At 47.1% G+C, this 19,140-nt stretch overlaps 1 protein-coding gene across 7 annotated transcripts in view; it reads left to right on the forward strand.

Annotated features, from left to right (window-relative positions):
* The window catches only part of RALGAPB (Ral GTPase activating protein non-catalytic subunit beta), a 99,541-nt gene extending 80,887 nt beyond the window's left edge, over positions 1-18,654 (forward strand). For all 7 annotated transcript variants that reach the window (XM_029070057.2, XM_039912958.1, XM_029070058.2 and 4 more), the window contains 7 exons: positions 379-544; positions 1,856-1,978; positions 5,699-5,835; positions 8,554-8,662; positions 9,332-9,410; positions 13,339-13,487; positions 14,172-18,654. In XM_029070057.2, coding sequence (XP_028925890.1) covers positions 379-544; positions 1,856-1,978; positions 5,699-5,835; positions 8,554-8,662; positions 9,332-9,410; positions 13,339-13,487; positions 14,172-14,365 — 957 coding nt within the window. In that variant the 3' untranslated portion in view covers positions 14,366-18,654. The remainder of the gene's footprint in view (positions 1-378; positions 545-1,855; positions 1,979-5,698; positions 5,836-8,553; positions 8,663-9,331; positions 9,411-13,338; positions 13,488-14,171) is intronic.
* Positions 18,655-19,140: the final 486 nt, after the last annotated feature.

Genomic DNA, 19,140 nt, shown 5'->3' on the forward strand with positions numbered 1-19,140 from the left:
GGCTCCCTGGTCTGTGTTTATCCCACTAAGCCACAGTCTTATGTCACTTCATTGAGAATTTTCCCCAATGAATAGCCCCCATCATAAACATTTATCTCCATTGACCAAAACAGCTAATTTTCTCCTTCCGTGACTGCTTAAAGGACATTGGTTCACCGCTAAGGACAGAAAGCACCATGGGAACAACCTGACCTCGAGTGGCCTTTTAAGTATTTGTATAGTATTTATACCCCAAGCTCCTTGAGTTTGGTGACCACATTTGTTTTCCAATCGTCGTGTCTCTGGTGAGGTACGTGGTCAGTATTCGGAGTTCGCCTGATGTAGCATGTGATCCGTGCTACGTCCTCATTGCCAATATTTGCGCGGTGTGCATTTCAGATTTTAAGGAATGCTGAGTCTTCCAGAAACGTTCAGCCACATTTCCTAGAATTCCTGTTGTCTCTCGGCTGGCCAGTAGATGTGGGGAAACATCCTGGATGGACCGGACATGTGGCAACCAGTTGGTCTATTAACAGCTGCGGTGATGGTGAAGGAGCAGAACAAGGTGAGCCGCTTTGGTTCTCTTTTGACTGAGAACTTTCTGCTAGAGGAAGCGGGGGCCCCTAAAACGCCGTGTTTCCGACCACACACTCCTCGGGCAGTCCGTTTGTCTGGTGGACGATGAGCTGGCGGATGAAGTTCATTCTTCCCCAGCTTGCGTACTTCTACTTGAGAAGCAGCATGCCTTGGAGGAGAGAGCATGGGCCTGGAAGTCTGAGGACCTGGGATCTAATCCCACCTCTGTCAGTTGCTGACTGTGTGACCACGGGCAAGTGGCTTCACTTCTCTATGCCTCAGTTTCGTCCACTGTTAAGTGGGGATTGAATACTTGTTCTCCCTCCTACTTAGACTTGCAGAACAGGGACTGCGTTAACTTGCACCTACCCAGCGCTTAGAACAGCATTTGTGACACACAGTAAGCGTTTAAACAAATACCATTGTAAAGAAAAAATTGCTTGGAAATGTTGCTATTCCCCTATCCTGGATTTTAGGGGTGAGTGACAAAGAAGTGAAAGCTGAAAAGTTAAAATGGAAACTCCATTTGGAAGCCTCTGGGAGAACAAGACTTTCTCTTCTCCCACATCCCTTCTCGGTTTCCCGGGGAGGATCCCTTCAAACAAAGGCTGTGGACACCTCTTATCATCGAAGCCTGTGGTTTCATCACCCCCCCACTTCGGGGTGCTCTGGGGCCTGGGATCCCCCGGAGCATTGCAGCCCCAAATAAATGTGCTGAAGGTGGGAACCGGGACTTAGCATATGACATCAAGACTGTAACAATAATAATAATCATCGTGGTATTTGTTAAATGCTTACTGTGTGGCAGGAACTGTAGTAAGTGCTGCAGTGGATACAAGCTAAACAGGTTGGACACAGTCCCTGTCCCACATAGGGCTTGCAGACCTAACCCCCGTTTTACAGACGAGGTAACTGAGGGATGGAGAAGTGAAGTGACTTGCCCAGGGTCACACAGCAGACAAGTGGCAGAGCTGGGATTAGAACCCGGGTCCCTCTGATTCCCAAGCCTGTGCTCTGGCCACTAGACCACACTGCTTTCTGGGGGCCTACCGACTCCGTTGGATTGTACTCTCCCAAGTGCTTAGTAAAGTGCTTTGTACACCTTAAGCATTTACTAAATACCAGCGATTGATTAACCGAAATTCCTTAGCAGCCTTTTGCCTTTATATCACTTGCTTTGGACCCAAAAGTTGGGCAAGAGGAGGAAATTCCCATGGCTCCCAGAAACCACCAGGTAGATTCCTGTGAAGCTCAAGTTTACCTCTCCTTCTGACCGAAGTACTGTGTGTGTTCTTACCAGATGAAGTTGTTTCGTGTGAAGACTCTGGAGCAAGTGTTTTCAATGGACAGAAGAAGGTGCTGTATTATGCCGACGCCCTTACGGAAATAGCTTTCGTCATTCCCTCACCTGTGGAATCTTTAAGTAAGATCCTCCTTGATGTATTTTCTATTGGTGAACTAATTTATTGTGAATCATAGCGTTGGAAGTCATCTAAGCATGCTGAATGGGTAGAACACAGGCCTGGGAGTCAAAAGACCTGGGTTTTAATTCTGGCTCCGTCACTCATCTACTCTGTAACCTTGGGAAAGTCACTTCACTTCTTTGTGCCTCAGCTCTCTCATCTGTAAAATGGGGATTAAGACTGAACCCCGTGTGGGACATGGACTCTGTCCAACCTGATTATATTGAATTTATCCCAGATCTTAGTACAGTGCCTGGCACATAGTAAGTGCTTTACAAGTACTATTTTTAAAAAATCATCTAAGGTATTTCCTACTTCCTTGCAGAATTGAAATGTGTTTATATCCAACAGATTGTTGTTTTTCTGCATAAAAATCTTCTAGGTGGGGGTGATAACCCCAACCACCCTATTCCACTGCCTACTACCAAAACCTTATAATATTTGCCTTCAAATTATTGGAGAATTCATTACCACCTCCACTACCTCTGTTCTCAAGTCTAATCCTAATCCCTTTAACCTTTCTTTCTACAGCCTGTTTTTTCCATTCTTTCGCTGTTTTTCTTGCTCTGTTTGTCTGCTGTGGGATCTTGGGCAAGTCACTTAACTTCTCTATGCCTCGTTCACCTCCTCTGTAAAGTGAGGATTAAGACTGTGAGTCCCATGTGGAACCTGGACTGTGTCCAACCAGATTATCTTGTCTGTCTACCCCAGCACTTAGCACAGTGCCTGGCACATAGAAAGCGCTTATCAAATATCACTTTTTTTTAAAAGGAGGAAATGAGGGTTTAGTCAGGAAAGGGCTCTTTAAGGGCAGTGGACCTTTACTAAGGCCTTGAAGGTGGGGAGAGTAATTGAGGGTTGATAGGGAAGAGCAGGACGCCCAAGGAAGGCTCAGATTCAAATTGACCTATAAATCCAGATTTAATTGCTTGGCACTCACATCCCCTGGGGCACAGTGTTTGATGAGTGAAGTTGCCTTTAAATTCAGTTAGGTACCATCCCCTCTTCCATCCTGAGAAATCAAGATTTCCTTCATTTGAATTCTGTATACAAAATCGTCAATCTTATTGCTCCCCTCTCTATCCACCAGAAAATGGAGAAACAGGAGGCTGGAGAAGTTTGTTTTTAATTTTATTCTTAGTAGAACTGTAATGCACACATGTGACTCCAGAAGTCAGCTCTTCTCCTGTAGAATGCTGAATTCTTTCATGCAAAACGTACTGCAGAGTGGACATTAGTCCTGCATGCCAGAAATACAGCCCAGCACCGACAGTGTTCATTAAAAGTAAATTTATAACTGATGTCATCATTGAAGATTTAAATGTATTTTCAATTTGTGTAGAAAAGACTTGGTGGGTTCTTTAGCCTAATAATTGCCCACCCCGATATAAATGGGTTAGAGGAAATGAACCTTCATGAATCAAAAACTAGCTAAAAATGAGAGCTCAAAGATGAAAGATAAAGGAACCCTTTTTCAGGGTGGAGAAGAGTAAACAATATGCCAGGCCAATTTATTTAACATCTCCTTAAATGAACTAGAAAAGGGAGCGTGCCATGAAATCTCCAAATTTGCAGGTGACATTTAGTTCTCCCGGGTGACAAAATGCCAAGACAATAAGAACTGACTTGAGGATGACCTCATAAAGCTGATTGGGAGGTCTGAAAAGTGATAGGTGAGGTAACTCACATGGTGGTTTAAATTAGAGCTTCCTGATGGACTTTGAGCCATCAGACATCACTCGGGAAAGAAATCTGAAATCGAATTATTTGCCCAATGGGTGGCAGCAGCCAAAAGTCCAACAAGATGCTGGTGACATTATGATGAAGGGGTTAGAAGACACCCCCCCCCCCCCGCAGAAAAAAAGCAAAGTTTTGCCAATGTCTAAAACATTGGTAGATCCACAACTGGAATATTTTGGGGAGTTACCGTATCTGCATTTTGGGAAGCATGCAATAAAGCTGGAGAGAGTATAGAGAAGAGCAAAGAAAATCACCAAGGAAATGGAGAAGCTTCACTTTTAAGAAAGCCAGAAAGAGTTGGGACTCTTCAGTCTCAAAAAATATAAACTGGGAGTGAACGTGATAGATGTCGACAAAAATCCCAAAGGTGGTACCAGTCAAAGGGTGAATTGTTATTCCCCCGATCCCTCAGACACTATGATAAGGGAGCATTCGTAGAAGCTTCAAGACGGTAGGTTGGAAACAAAAGAAAACACTTCCCACAGTAGCTGGTAAGCCTGTGGCGCTCGAGAAACATTATAGGCCGAACATATGTGTAAGTCTAAGAAGAGGTTTTGGATAAATTCATGGTCAGGTGAGTTTATGAAGAGAAGCAGCATGGCCTAGTTACCTTGGAGTCAGAAGAACCTTGGACGAGTCACTTCACTTCTCTGTGCCTCAGTTACCTCATCTGTAAAATGGGGTGTAAGACTGCGAACCCTCTATGGGACAGGAACTGTGTCAAACCCAATTATCTTGAAGGTACCCCAGCGCTTAGAACAATGCCTGGCACATAACAAGTGCTTAGTAAGTACCTTTTTTTAAAAAAAAAAAAAAAGCTGATTCATCATCTGATCTATGGGTTATTAGAAAGTGAGTGTTGGAGAGGGCAAAAAGTTCAGGACATTAGGTAGAATGTCCCTAAATCTTTGGACTAAGGTCAGGAGGGCGGGCAGCCACCCACCCACACGGTTGTTCTGAACACCTTGTTGTGCCGCTATTAGGTTAGTACAGTATCTGGCATATAACTTGCACTTAACAAATTCCATTTAAAAAAAAATCGGAGACAGAATCCTGGGCTCTTGGGTCGGTTTGTCCGTGCTTCTTCAAAATCAATTCCTGCAGAACAGAGTTCCCCTCATATTTCTTAGAGTAGTTGGAAAGCGATAAAAGCTACATTGAATGGCACATGTTAGAGTCTTTATTAAAAAGGCCTAGTTAATAATAATAATAATAATAATGTTGGTATTTGTTAAGCGCTTACTATGTGCCGAGCACTGTTCTAAGCGCTGGGGTAAACACAGGGGAATCAGGTTGTCCCACGTGGGGCTCACAGTCTTAATCCCCATTTTACAGATGAGGGAACTGAGGCCCAGAGAAGTGAAGTGACTTGCCCACAGTCACACAGCTGACAAGTGGCAGAGCTGGGATTCGAACTCATGAGCCCTGACTCCAAAGCCCGTGCTCTTTCCACTGAGCCACGCTGCTTCTCCAACAGAATATAATGTTTTCTTGCTATCTGGAGAAGCAGCATGGCCTAGTGGAAAGAGCACAAGCCTTAGGAGTCAGAGGACCTGGGTTCTACTGCCGACTGCCAACTGTCTACCAAGTGACTTTGGGCAAGGCGTTTCTCTGGGCCTCAGTTTCCTCAACTGTAAAATGGGAACTTAATTCCTGTTCCTCCTCCTACTTATACTGCGACTCCATGTGGGATAGGGACTGCGTCCGTCTCGATTACCTTGTCTGCCCCAGTGCAAAGAACAGCACTTGACACATCGTAAACTCTTAACACATAATAATAATCCTGATCATTCCCTCTTAGATTATGTCCAATTGTAGTGATGCTTGTCATTTTGCCATGTGGTCTGATTAGCTGTAGCTTGAAGTTTTGTCATTATTGGATTTAAGCTTTCTCTTTCGGGCGGGGGCTAACACAAACCTTTATTTTCTTTGTCTTGCAGCTGATTCATTGGAAAGCAACATATCCGATCAAGAAAGCGACTTGCATATGGATCTTCTTCCCGGGATACTTAAACAGCCATCTCTGACACTTGAGCTTTTTCCCAATCATACAGACAATCTTAATTCGTCACAGAGGGTAAGGTGGTGTATTTGCAGATCTGAATATTTCCATGATATGCTCTAAGGGACTCGGGGTCAACACCCTTAAGCAGGTGATACCTGTAAGTCTCATGTCTTTTCTGCCTTGCCTCCATATTTTAGTGTTGAACGAAGTTATAGAGGCGATATGATTGATTAATTGTTGGACCATAGTGTTACATTGTCTCTAATGACGTCTGGCCTGCCTATGGTAACAACATTTCTTCATCCACTGTAAGACAGAGGCGTTGCCTGATAGGAGTTGCCCAAGTCATATCTTTGCTTTTTTTAATCCCTGTAGCCCAGAACACAAGCATACAGATTAGTTCCCTCCTTGAGGTAAGGCCTCCTCAGCAAAGAATGCCAGTAGCCCGGGGTGACAAACCAGTTCTATTAAGCAACTCTGGCCAAAGCCAGGGACAGCGTGTTGGGGCAAATATAACCTTGACCCCCAAAGTTTGGCTCACTTGAGATTGAGGCAGTGGCTGTGCACCCCATCTTGTGTGAGGGAGGAAAGGGGTGACCTTAAGGCCTGGAGCTTGCCTTCTGGGTTTTAGTAAGTTTGAGATATGTGATGTTTGGGATCATACACTCCCTCCTTAGCAGTGTGCAGTGAATTATTCTCTTTCCCTGCTCACGCTGCAAGCATAGACTCTCCCAGTGATGCACAATGCCATTTGAGGGCCTGCCCACCGGAGGGTATTCTACCACCCTCCAAGCTCAGGTATATACCTTCCTGCCCCATAGGTAGGGGACACAGGGCCCCAGATTTCTCCATCTACGGTGTAGGACCTCCAGGCTCCATAGAAACTCCAGGACAAATGATTGCACTCTCAGGGAAAGTCATAGAGCCCTCCAGCCACCAGGTCGAGCCGCTGGGATAGGAGACACAGACCGCCTCTATACCTGTTTCAAGGGCAGAATCAAGGAGGAGGTGATGAAGCAAGGCTGTGCCCCTCTCCACTCCAGATTTATTGCCCCTTGAGAAAGTAGAATGGCTTGGAGGTGTTAGTATTTGGCTACTGGCTGGTTTTTGTTGTTGTTGTTTTGGGTTTTTTTGAAGCGATGGCAAGTCATTGAAGGAGTAGAGACCTATGTCCTATTAAAAAGGTTATAAAGGCATAAAGTTTTCTCTGCAGTTGAGAAAAGGTTATTTAGGACCATCAGGTAGTCGGGTGATGGACCGTTTCATGTTGAAGCATATTTGCAATTTAATCTAGTATAAATTGTAAATGGGGACTAATAAAATCAAGCAGCTGCCATCTCTGACTCCCCCCTGAATTTATTCTAGGATGCAACTTTGCATCTGAATTACCATCAGTTTGCAAAAGTATAGTCTTAAAATATCATAAACTTACTCTGTTGAAAAGCTAATCACCGTTAGAGGGAGAGAGAACTGAACCAAGCCATCCAGAGCGGCAAAGGATCTTTTTATGTACAGTGCAACTTTGTGGTAAAATGAGGGAAGCGAGCCGATTGCTCTGTATATTTTTGAACACAGTGAACAAGGTGAGAACTATCATTATTTGAGAGATCCTTCCCAGCATGAACTATTTTGGGAATCAGTGAACCAGTCACAATCATTGAGCACCTACCACATGCAGAGCCCAGCACCAAGTGCTGGGATGAGTACGATAAAATCAGTAGACGTAATCCAAGCCCTCAGGGAGTTTGCGATTTATAAGGGGACAGTTACTTAAATGAATTCCAGATAGGATAACATATAAAAGTATAAGACGTATGCACTTGTGAGCACCGAGTATTCTTATACGCTTGGCAAGAATAGGCTGGAATGAAGATAGAGCAAGCTATGGTATGTGGATATGAAGGGGGCGAGAGACCCAGGCAAGAGACTCGAAATTAAATAGATGAGAACGAGGCACAGTGAGTAGTTGAGTGTGAGAGGAATGGGGAGTGTGAGGTGGGGTGTGGGAGGAGCAGAGTGGATCAGTAGGTGGTAAAGAATTGATGAGGTGCTTTAAAACCAGCAGTAAAGAATTTCTGCTTCATTTGGGGAGGAATGGGTAACCATTGGAGGTTACAGTGGAGCAGGGAGACAGGGCAAAACAACATTTTAGAAAAAAGATTCGGGGTGGAGTGAAGTATGAAATGAAGAGGGGAGAGACAGGAAGCAATGAGAGCAGTGAGGAAGCTGATGCGGAAGTCAAACCAGGATGTTACTAGTGTCTGGACCAGTTTGGTGGCCATTCGGAGGGAGTGAAAGGGAAGGAAGGAAGGTCCAAGCATCAGTGAAAATAAGCCCCGGATTTTAAAGAATGAGCTTGTTACTAATGATTATCCAGATTAAGGCTTTGCGAGAGATTCTTCCTCTTCTTTCTCTTTTTATTTGGGGTTCGTGGGGCTCTGGGTGTGTTAGGAAAACACCATTATTTGAAAAGTACTAGAAATCACATTCACGCTCTCCCTCTCGCTGTGCCTCCACCCCTTCTCCCCACCGCCTCAACCTAAACACCTCACTTGACTCCGCGTGTGTTTCTCTGTCTCTCCCACTACCTTTATGGCTACATGGAAATTCTCTTGAAGCCACCTTAAAAGCCCCAGTGCCTGCACTTAAGAAACACTGAACCTGCTTCCCTCTTGTCTCCAGTGATCATACCCGTGAAAACATTGCTGCCCGGTTACGGTGCAAGTTGTACTTCATCCCGGTATTTAAGAAGTGAATTTAAGAGTTTTCTCTCTCGTTCTCTCTCCACAGTTGAGCCCTACTTCCCGTGCGAGAAAATTGCCTCAGGGCCGGACTGTGCCACCAATGGGTCCCGAGACCAAGGTCTCCGTGGTCTGGGTCGAGCGTTACGATGACATAGGTACTGTATGAAGAATCGGTCTTCGAAGGGAAATTTGCCACCCGAGGGCGAGTAACTGTGCAGTAGTTAAAGGGCTGCCCACTGGGGCTCCAGCCAGAGTTGGCGAGGGGCGTGTCCTCGCTCTTCAAACCCCCGGGGGAGGGAGAGAAAAATAGGATCTTCCCATCTGCTCCCCTGAGGAGGTGATGAAAATGCCATTCTTCGCACCTTCACCCACTGCGACCTCTCTCGTGTGAGGTCAGTAACTCCGGGGAGTGGGGAGGTGTGACACCGGAGTTCGGAATTAAATCTATTTCACCTGCGGCGGATTGTCTCATACTTAAACTGAATCACACTGGCACTGTGCTGTGGTCCCTTGAGCCCAGAATGAGTCTCTCATGTTAGAAACCTTTGTGTACACATGGCGACCTTGCCCACCTCCTCACTCGACGCACTCCAGGCCCCATCAGGGGGAACTCGAGTGATAGGGGCGAGAGAGTGCTAACCGCACCTCGCAGCCCATTAGCGCTAAAGGCAGTTCCATTTCACATGTTTGTGACCTTGTTGGCTCAGGACCGAGGTTCGCCCATTATTCTCTGTGGGAGATGCCCTCACTCGGGCAGTCCTGCCTTTGGATGAAGAAAGAAGGGGGAAATTTTCATAGTTATACCCAACATTTTTCTCTTCCAGAAAACTTTCCCCTCGCTGACCTGATGTCAGAGACCAGCACTGGTGTAGAAACTACAGCAAACAGTAGCACTTCTCTGAGGTATGGCCTGTCGCGTCTTATGGCCTGTCACGTCTTTGACTTGTTTTCTCAATGGAAGTGAAGTCATCTGATTTTGTTTATTCAAATTACAAAATACTGCAACTCTGTGCAGCCTTTTTTATCCCAGAGATAGTGGAGCACACAGAGTGCAAAGTCAGGAGTCTGTCTACTTGATGTGTTAATTCAAATATTATCATCATTAATTGATCACGTGACCTCTGTTCTTGAGTTTTCTCAGTGGAGAAATGCTTGTCTGGGTCTTTTAGATAACATGGGCATTAAATGATGCTTTGCCTTTTGTCTTTAGACTTGGCACTGGTCGGGAATATTCGGGTGCTTCTGCCCCTCTGCCTTGCCTTGCCTACTGAAACGAGTGGGAACAAACCTGTTTATAGAGGCGCTACCTCTTCTAAGTGGCTAAGATTTTGGGTGCAACCTTATCTCCCTAAGGGCACGCACCAGATTATTAGTCAGCCTTTTTCAAAAAGTGTTTTAGCCCCCCTGGCCCTGGGGACATTTTGCAGTTCCAGGCACTAATCAGAAAAAATGAAAATAACTGCAGTCTTTTCTGTCTAGAAACTAAATCTCTGAAACATCTGAATTCTAATTTGGCTTGGAGGGAACAGGGTGGGGGTTAAGGCAAAAAAAAAAAACACAAGTCCCAATGGGCCTCTCTATAATCCTTCTGTGACAGAACAGTAGCCTGGGTGGTCCAAGGAAAGCAGTAGGCATAAATCTGTCAACTTCAGTGGGGTTAGTATTTTGTCTTGAGTGATCTGCTCCCCTCCACATGTTTGGATAAAAACCGGTGGAAGCCTAACTGATTGATGAATGATTGTAACGGGATCATCGTCCACCTCAGGAGACTTTGGAAATGCGTTTCTCAGGCTTTGTTCGTGGACCCAGGGATGTCGAACTTTTTTAGCAGTGGCCTGAACGAATGCATGGAGGGACGGCTCATTAAGTCTGCAGGTGGCACCCAACTGGAGGAAAAGTTGGGGCAACATTCTGGAGGGTAGAAAATCGGAAACATGTCAGCCAGAGAGTGGTTGGAAGCAGGATCATGTTCAGAAGAGAGAGATGCAGAATTGTGAATTTGTGTTGGGGTTGGGGAGGGGGAAAACATGCAAGATTGACAATACTGGGTGGATAATTACTAGTGGTAACAGTGGAGCAGGAAAAGATCTAGGGGTCCTGATTGGTAAATGCAGCACCCGGGGCTAACGAGCCATAACTGGGAAGGTAGAATGTGGGAACTATGAGGCTGTTCTTCCACCGATCTCGATCTAGATCGGGACTTGACAAGAATATCATCCACCTCCGGGCTCCGCGTTTTGAAAGTCCGGAGAACTCTGGTTTCGGCAGAGATGAAAGAGTCAGGAAGTAAGACCCACAAGGAAATGTGAAAAGAATTGGGCTCTTCCAGCCGTGGAGAGATTGAGGCTAGGGGGTAAATGAAATGGCAGCCTTCAAGCAGAGGAAGGGTTATTGTCCAGCTACTGTGAATCACCTGCACCCTAGCTCCTCCAGGTTCAGGGCAAGAGGAAATGGGCCTAAATTGCAGCATGGAGGATTAGAGGTAGAAGAGAGAGGGGATGGTTGAAAATAGGACCCCTTTGTTTTGTTTTGGGAATGATGTAGACCTGGCTAGGAGCGAGAGGCAAGGGGAGCTCACCTGCCCCGGTCTCCTTGGTTCCCTGATTTGGGGACAGACCAGAGGGCTTATGTCGGCAAAAAGTAATGAAAATGATCTAAAAAGCCTTGAGATGTAGCTAGTGGGTAGCGCACGGGCCTGGGAGTGGAGAGGACCTGGGTTCTAATTCTGGCCCTGCCACTTGTCTTCTGCGTGACCTTGGGCACATCTCTTCACTTCTCTGAGCCTCAGTTGCCGCATCTCTAAAAGGGGAATGAAGACTGTGAGCCCCATGTGGGACATGGACTGTGTCCAACCTGATTAGCTTGTATCTACCCCAGTGCTTAGTACAGTGCCTGGTGCATAGTAAGTGTTTAAGAAATACCATTAAAATAAAAAATACATATATATATATATATATATTAGTACCTGATGTGTGCAGAGCTCTGAACTATGTCATTGGGAAAGTACAGTAGAATTGGTAGGCAAATTCCCTGCCCTCAAGAAACTTACAATCTAGCTGAGGAGACAGGTTGGAAGAAATAGTAGAATACAAAGGTATATACTTCAGTGATATGATGTGTGATAGAATCCTTGTGCTTTGGTAACACAGGTGCTGAAGTGAGAAGCAGCGTGGCCTAATGGATAGAACAAGGGCTTAAGAATCAGAAGGATCTGTATTCCAATTCTGGCACCGCCACTTGTCTGTGTAACCTTGGGCAAGCCCTCTAAACTCTAAGCTCATCCTCTAGACTGTAAGCTCATTGTGGGTAGGGAACGTGTCTGTTTATTCTTATATTGCACTTTCCCAAGTGCTTAGTATAGTGCTCTGTACACAGTAAGCAATCAGTAAATATGACTGAATGAAGTTTAGGAGTCCTTTATCTGCCTGTAGGATCACGGTCTTGGTCCAAAAGACAATCCTTGTCAAGTTCTGCAGTTCTGAATTACATCTGTGTTATCAATAAATGGAATTTATTGAGCGCTTACTGAGTACGGTAGAGCAGAGTTGGTAGACACATTCCCTGCCCCACAGGAAGCTTACAGTCAAGAAGAGGAGGCAGACATTAAAATAAATTACAGCTATGTACATGAGTCCTGTGGGGCTCAGGGTGGAACAAATATCAAGTGCTTAAGGGGTTCAGATCCAAGTGCACAGACGACGCAGAAGGGGGTGGGTAGGGGAAATGTGAGCTGAGTCGAGGAAGGCCTCTTGGAGGAGGTGGGATTTTAATGAGGCTTTAAAGGTGGAGAGAGTCGTGGTCTGTCAGATATGAAGGGGGAGGGAGCTCCTGGCCAGTGGGAGGAGGTGGGCCCGGGTTGGCGGTGGGATAGACGAAATGAGATCAAAACACCCTCCTAAGTAGATAGGTAGAAATGTGTGGTCTGGGATGTAGTAGGAAATCAGTGAGATAAGGTAGGAGGGGGTGAGATGATTGAGTGCTTTCAAGCCTTTGGTAAGGAGTTTCTGTTGGATGTGGTGGCGGGGGGGTGCCCACTTGAGAGGTTCTTGAGGATTGAAGAGATGTGGACTGACTTTTGTTTTTTCTTCTTAAGTAAGATGATCTGGGCAGCAGAGCGAGGCGTGGACTGGAGTGGGGAGAGGCAGGGAGGTCAGCAAGGAGGCCGATGCAGTAGTCAGAGCGGGATAGGCTAAGTGCTTGGATCAGCATTTTAGTGGTTTGGATGGAGAGGAGAGGGAGGATTTTAGTGACATTATGAAGGAAGAATTGACAGAATTTGGTGACACTGAATATATGGGCCGAATGAGAGGGAAGAACCAAAAACGACACCAAAGTTACAGGCTTGTGAGGTAGAAGATAGTGATGGTGTCTACAGTGATGGGAAAGACATGGGGTGGACAGGGTTTGGGTGGGAAGATGAGTTCTATTTTGGGCATGTTTAGGTTGTTTTACATATATACCTGTAAGGTCAGTACCGGACTGTAGGTATTCCAGAGAACTTCCTAAACTGAGCAAGAGTCTTACTTTATGCCCTTAAGCATCAGATGCTCACCCTACCCACAGCGCTTACCAACATATCTTTATAGTCTCCCACGTTCCCCCTCATTTATTTTAATGTCAATCTCCCCCTCTACATTGTTGGCTTCCTATGGGCAGGGACTGTCTGTACTAACACTAGTGTACTGAACTCATCCAAGTGCTTAGTTCAGTGCTTTGCACACAGCAAGCACTCAGTCCATACCCAGATTACTTCTAAGCGGCAGAGGAGAGCAAGTCGGGGCTGCCTTTTCTTCTATCCAATTAAGAACTCTCCTCCTCTTCCCTCTTAAAGGTCAACCACCCTCGAAAAAGAAGTTCCTGTGATTTTCATCCATCCTCTAAACACTGGGTTATTCAGGATAAAAATTCAAGGAGCGACTGGGAAATTTAACATGGTCATCCCGCTTGTGGATGGGATGATAGTCAGCAGGAGAGCCCTGGGTAAGTCCTTCACTTGGCTTCTCAAGACAGCCGTCGTTTTTAACTTTGGGTAGCATGAAGTATTGGGAACATCATGGGTTTGTGGGGTGACCAAAGATTTGGGGGCAATTGCTAAACTGGGCTCGAGTCAGTAACTATAGCATACTGTTAATAATTATAACTATTATTATTATGGTTCTTGTTAAGTGCTTATTGTGTGCCAAGCACTGTTCTGGGCACTGGGGTAGATACAAGTTAAGTTGGATACAGTCTCTATTCCCCCTGGGGCTCATGCTCTTAATCCCCATCTTACAAAAGAGGTAACTGAGGCCCAGAGAAGTTCAGCGACTCACCCGAGGTCACACAGCAGACACGTGGCGGAGCCGGGATAAAAACCCGAGTCCTTCTGACTCCCAGGCCCTTGCTCTGTCCACTAAGCCACTCTGCTGCTCTTCTCACACTGCGGTTGAAAGGGTGGGCTTCTAGTTGCCCTTCTTCGGTAGCTCTGTCCTCTGAACTTGAGCTTAAAGGTCCTCTCTTCATCCTGGGGAGATTTGAAAATACCGGTCCTGGAATCTCCGACTTCCCAGGTTCAAATTCTGCCCTCTAGGCAGTAGGACTCGAGGACCGAGCCATTCAGCCGGAGGCCATAGAGAGCTGCCCCGATGGGCTGGTGAGTGCAGTAACGGATCCTTTCTCTTTAAGGTTTCCTAGTGCGGCAGACCATCATAAACGTCTGTAGAAGAAAGCGTCTGGAAAGTGACTCGTACAACCCCCCGCACGTCCGACGGAAACAGAAGATCGCCGACATTGTCAATAAGTACAGGAACAAGCAACTGGAGCCGGAATTCTATACCTCGCTTTTCCAGGAGGTCGGGCTCAAGCACTGCAACCCTTAGACCGACATCCCTCCCGGACGACGAGATCAGAGCTTGGCGGCTCCAGGAACACAAAGAACGCTCTCTGACCAGGGTTGATCCAAAAAAACGACCACCCTCCAACCCCTTGGACCTCCGGGATCGAGGAAGCGGCACGGGGAAGCCCGGCTTGGCCAAAGTTGAGGGCGAAAGAGCGGAAAGTGGCTTTCGGTTTTGCGGTGAGATCAGACCCGCCAGTGCAACCGTGTTCCAAAGAATACATGATATAAACCCTAACCACAAAAAAAAAAAAATTTCATTCTTTGGTTTTCAGGTTTGAATTGCAGAATATACTGCTCTTTAGGAGGAAGAGTTTACAGGCTGCTCTGATGAAATTTTGCTTAGGAAGTTCATCACGCGGCGTCAGATTTACAGGTTCTCGACTGGAGACCCAGTCTTCGACTTCCCTTTTCCAGGAAGTTCGTTGTAAAACCGCTCCCCCAGCCTCAACCTTCCAAGGTTGTGAAACCAGTCAGGGCCGTCCACAGAGTGGCAGAAGGAAGGAAGGGTGAGAGAGAGGCTTAAACCGCCTCTGTCTCTGGGAGAACCCCTAGATACTACAAACACCTAGCAACACGTAGCCCTGCAGTCAGCCACAAAAGTCCCATTTGGAAAGAAAATCCAGGTTCAGATTCCACCTGTTCCTCCTTTGTCTCAATAAAAGTGACATCCCCTTGTCAGCAGCCCATCCATCTGACAGAACTGCCCACATGCCCACGCTGATTCCAGAACGGGTTGGAAGCCCAACTTAAAGCGGATGGCCCGTCTTTGAGTGTCCTTTGCAACACAGTAGGGTATAGGAAACCGTACGTCAGAACTACGTCGGTGAAGGCATCCCTCAGTCCAGTATCACCAGTTCAGTGCAGCGAAAAGGAAAAGGGATTCTTCTATAATTATTTTTAGTATCCTGAGCCGAGAATTGAAATATCAAAGCCCAAGGTTGTGTTTGAGCAGGTTTCAGTTTGCAGGTGTTGGAAATGCCTTGTGTTTATACACGGCCGGTCTTTGGTAGCAGGACTCAATAGAAACTTTGGTCGTTCTCTACGGGAGAGTAGTTGGGAATTTGGGCAGTGTAGCTGAGTTGTTGTTCAGATCTGTTGCAAAACGTGACTGGTAAAATTATTAATTCCCCCACCCAAGTGATATCATTAGGCGTCTTCCAGAAGCAGTCTTTTAAGTCATTATTAAAGTTTTTATAAGACAACGATATCACCATCCCTTCAGTGGTTTTAGAAACTGTCCTCTCTGGCACAACCATCCCTCAGTAATGAACTGAGAAGGCAGAGCCAGAGGTTTTATGAAGAATAGCTATGGCAGCGCAGAACATTCTGCACTTTGCTCCCTTCGCCCTCTCCATTGGGCACAGGCTGCTATTTTGAGGTGTTCAATGTCAAGAAATTTTTAGAAAACTGAATTCAAGAAAAAGGACCGGTCGCGTTTGTCTTTCCTTTTCACTCTCCTCTCCTCAGGTTACTCTTCATTCCCAACCACGAGATCTTCTGTAGACTTTCCTCTCAAAGGTTGGTTTTGTGAGCGTCTGGCGTCTAAGGAGCTAACATCCTCGTAGATGGAGCTGAGGACTTTTCAGTGTGGGAGCCACAGTGAGGTGGACTTGATCTGTTCTTGGTTTTAAGTCTCCCTTAGAACTTCTCTTAGGTGTGCCTGAAAGTCTTCCTTCAGAGCCCCTCCTGCTTCTTTCACTAACCCAAGGGTCCCTTCCCGGCATAGAATCTCTGTGACCAATTTTGAGGGTGATCGCTCATATCAAGCTAGCACTAAAGACTCCCGGGTCACTAATTGCGGGGTTGGGGGGATTCCAGAAGATGTGCTTGTAGGTTAGAAGACCGGACCTTGCGTCAGATGTGATGAGTCACCTAAGATGAATGAGGCGTGTGGGGTTTAGGTTTCACACTTTTCAAATGTGACTTAGAAAAAAACAGTTCCAAAGCTGCCTTTTTTTGCCGCAGCAGCAGCAGTTCTGATACCCGAAAAACTCGGTGCATGTGTAAAAAGTTCTCCTAAAGTCCTCCTAAAGTCCCTTCCTTCTAGTAAATAAAACCTTCTTGCCGCTCTATGTAATTTCCAATACCCTCTTCTACAAAACAAAGGGTTTCCTCTCGAGATAGGAACGTGTTAGGGGCCACCCGCGTTGGTGATAGAAGGTGACTCGACGCTTTCAGAGGGTCGGGTCCTCGCTGGCCTTCGACACCTCCGAAGAGCCCGTCTCTGAAGTCGGTGGGCAATGAGCAAGAAGTGAATTTAGTCGTCCTTGGTGCGGGCGCGTTGAGTTCGTCACATTCCCACAAGGGTCGACACAGATGGCGGCCTCGGTTCAGTGTCCGGGGACTCCGAAGAGGCCCGTGGCAGGATGATCAGAAATGCTCAACTCTAACCAGTGGTAGTTGGAGCGAACGAACACTACGTTCACCCTGTGTCCGCTCTGTAGAAATCCCTCCGGTCTAAAACCCGGCTTCACAAACATAGGTAGGCCAGTGATCAAATGGCACGTCCAATGCATGTGCGCCGATATCGCGTAGCCAAGATCCTCGACGTTCCGAGCGTTCGAGTTTGTCTACTACATTGGCTCGGGAGTACATTCTGGAAATTAGAAACCGCCTTCGTTTGCTTCGTGTCTAGTGTGTAGGTCTTGATGATATTTAGTCCTGTCGAAGGTGGATAAGCTAGAATGTTTGTACTAAAGGAGGCGAGAGCATTTCTTGAAGACGGAGAGTAGTAGTCAGAGTTGACCCATCAGCGGGTGGGGCAGGAAGGCCGGATCGAGACGTTTTTGGAGTGGCCCTGCTTTTTACACGGAGGTTCACCGACCTCCACCGACCGCACTGAATGTGACTCAGTGGTGAAATACCCATTCAGTTTCCCCATAGCCAGCAGGCCCTGAAAGTAGCGGAGGGGGTCCCCTCTGATCCCGCAATGTGACGTTCGCTTGACTAGCGGATACCCCCAACACCCCCAACACCCCAACACCCCCAACACCCCGACCCTGGTTTTGCACCCTGAGCTGTTTTGGCACTATCCATTCTTCTGGCGCGTGGGTGCTCGCTCGCCTTGGGGATCGAGCATCCCGGCAAAACCGAGGAACCCCTTGGACACGGCCAGCCTCAGAGCAGTGTCTGGGAGAGAGGTACAGACCCATGGGGAGAGCTACAAGGCCAGTTTTCCATCACGTGGGGAAGAGCCTCCCCCCGGGCTCTCGGGAACCTGGGGTTCTCCTGATGTTCCACCTCATCCCTCCGCACCGCAGGCAGAAAGCTGATCGTTCCCGTCTCAGGGCTTCACTTGGGCAATTCTTCCTCCTCTTCTTCTTTCTCTTCTTCCAATGAATAACGGTGTTTGCGAGCTGGATCCGCTGACTCCACCGTGGGGCCTGTAACCCCTTCTTTCCACGGAGGAGATGATCGGCGGTTATCTATGCTTGAGAAGCATTTTATTCCCTTAAATTGCACGTGTGCCCAGAGAGTGTAGAAATATAGCTCCTCGTGGCCTCTTCTGGCAGAGATATTGGAGAGAATTGGATATTTCTTTCCTGGTATCATTCCGAATCGAATTTCAGAAATTCAAAATAGACGATCCATTTAGGGACTGTCTCGCTGCTGGCTTATGACTCTCCGGTAAATAAGTGTGGGTAGAAACACTGGAGTCTCCGAGATCTCTTTGGTGTTTAGGTGGAACATCTGCAGGGAAGACCTGTGTCGGCTAAGGGATTCGGTCGCAGGCTTCCCAGCGGTTCTCTTGCAGAATGCTTTCTTCATCTCAGGATGTCAACTCTCGTCATCCCCTATCCCCGTCCATAAAATTTTAGTTTTTGAATGATGAGGGAAAAGGTGTCCCCTCCTCCCCACCCCCACCCCCCATTCAGAAAAGAAATCTCCTGGAGCGAACGAGCGAAGGGCACCCCCCACCCCCGAGGGGCCAGGCGGGGGTGTCGGGAGAAGAGGGAGAGAGCATTATTTGCTTGAAATCACATATGATTCCGGACGAATTTCCGAAGGGAATGTTGCCAAGACATGATCTTTTTGTTCCTCTTGTATTTTCTGTAAATATTAACCGGCACTCAGTTGTAAAGTAAAGGCAAACTGTAAATACGAAGATGTGAACGACGGTCCCTCGTCTCTTGTACTTTATCTCTTGTTTGTTAGGGAAGGCACAAAAGGCTCGTTTGTATTTATGCCGATTCTTTGTCTGGAAGAAACACATGGAATATTGAATGTAACACATTTAGTCAATTAAATTTTAAAGAAATTCTTCTCTAAGGTGTTCCCGTGTGGCTTCGGTCGGCGGGCCCGTCCCGGGGCCCCGGGGAGGAGAGTGGCCCGTTTGCGGAGGATGGGTGTCCGGCCCGCTGGAGCCCGGGCTGGCGGGCGGGCGGCCCAGTAAGTCAAGCTTCCTCCGGAACCCGCCGGCCATCCGATCTGGAAGTGTTTAGGGCTGGGTCTGGCACAGACGAAGATCCAGGCTCCAGTACCAGTCTGGGTCAGGGAAGAGGAACGGGCAAGTCCAGTTTAAGATTGATGAGGTTTTGAATAGCAGACTCTGAATTCTTGGTTGGAACACTTGCTGTGTGGACCCAGCAAGTGCAGATGCGGTTCCCTCTTGTATCCCCTCTCCACCTCCCCCGCCTAGTGGGCCGGGCCAGCTCTGCCCCTCGTCTGGTGGACAAGGACACCCCATCCCCCGATCTGTGGACTGGGACAATTCCCCCATGTGGTATCTGTGTTGGGCCGGGGGCCTTGTCCTTT

The sequence above is a fragment of the Ornithorhynchus anatinus genome, chromosome 8, assembly GCF_004115215.2.
Source record: "Ornithorhynchus anatinus isolate Pmale09 chromosome 8, mOrnAna1.pri.v4, whole genome shotgun sequence".
NCBI classification, from domain to species: domain Eukaryota; kingdom Metazoa; phylum Chordata; class Mammalia; order Monotremata; family Ornithorhynchidae; genus Ornithorhynchus; species Ornithorhynchus anatinus.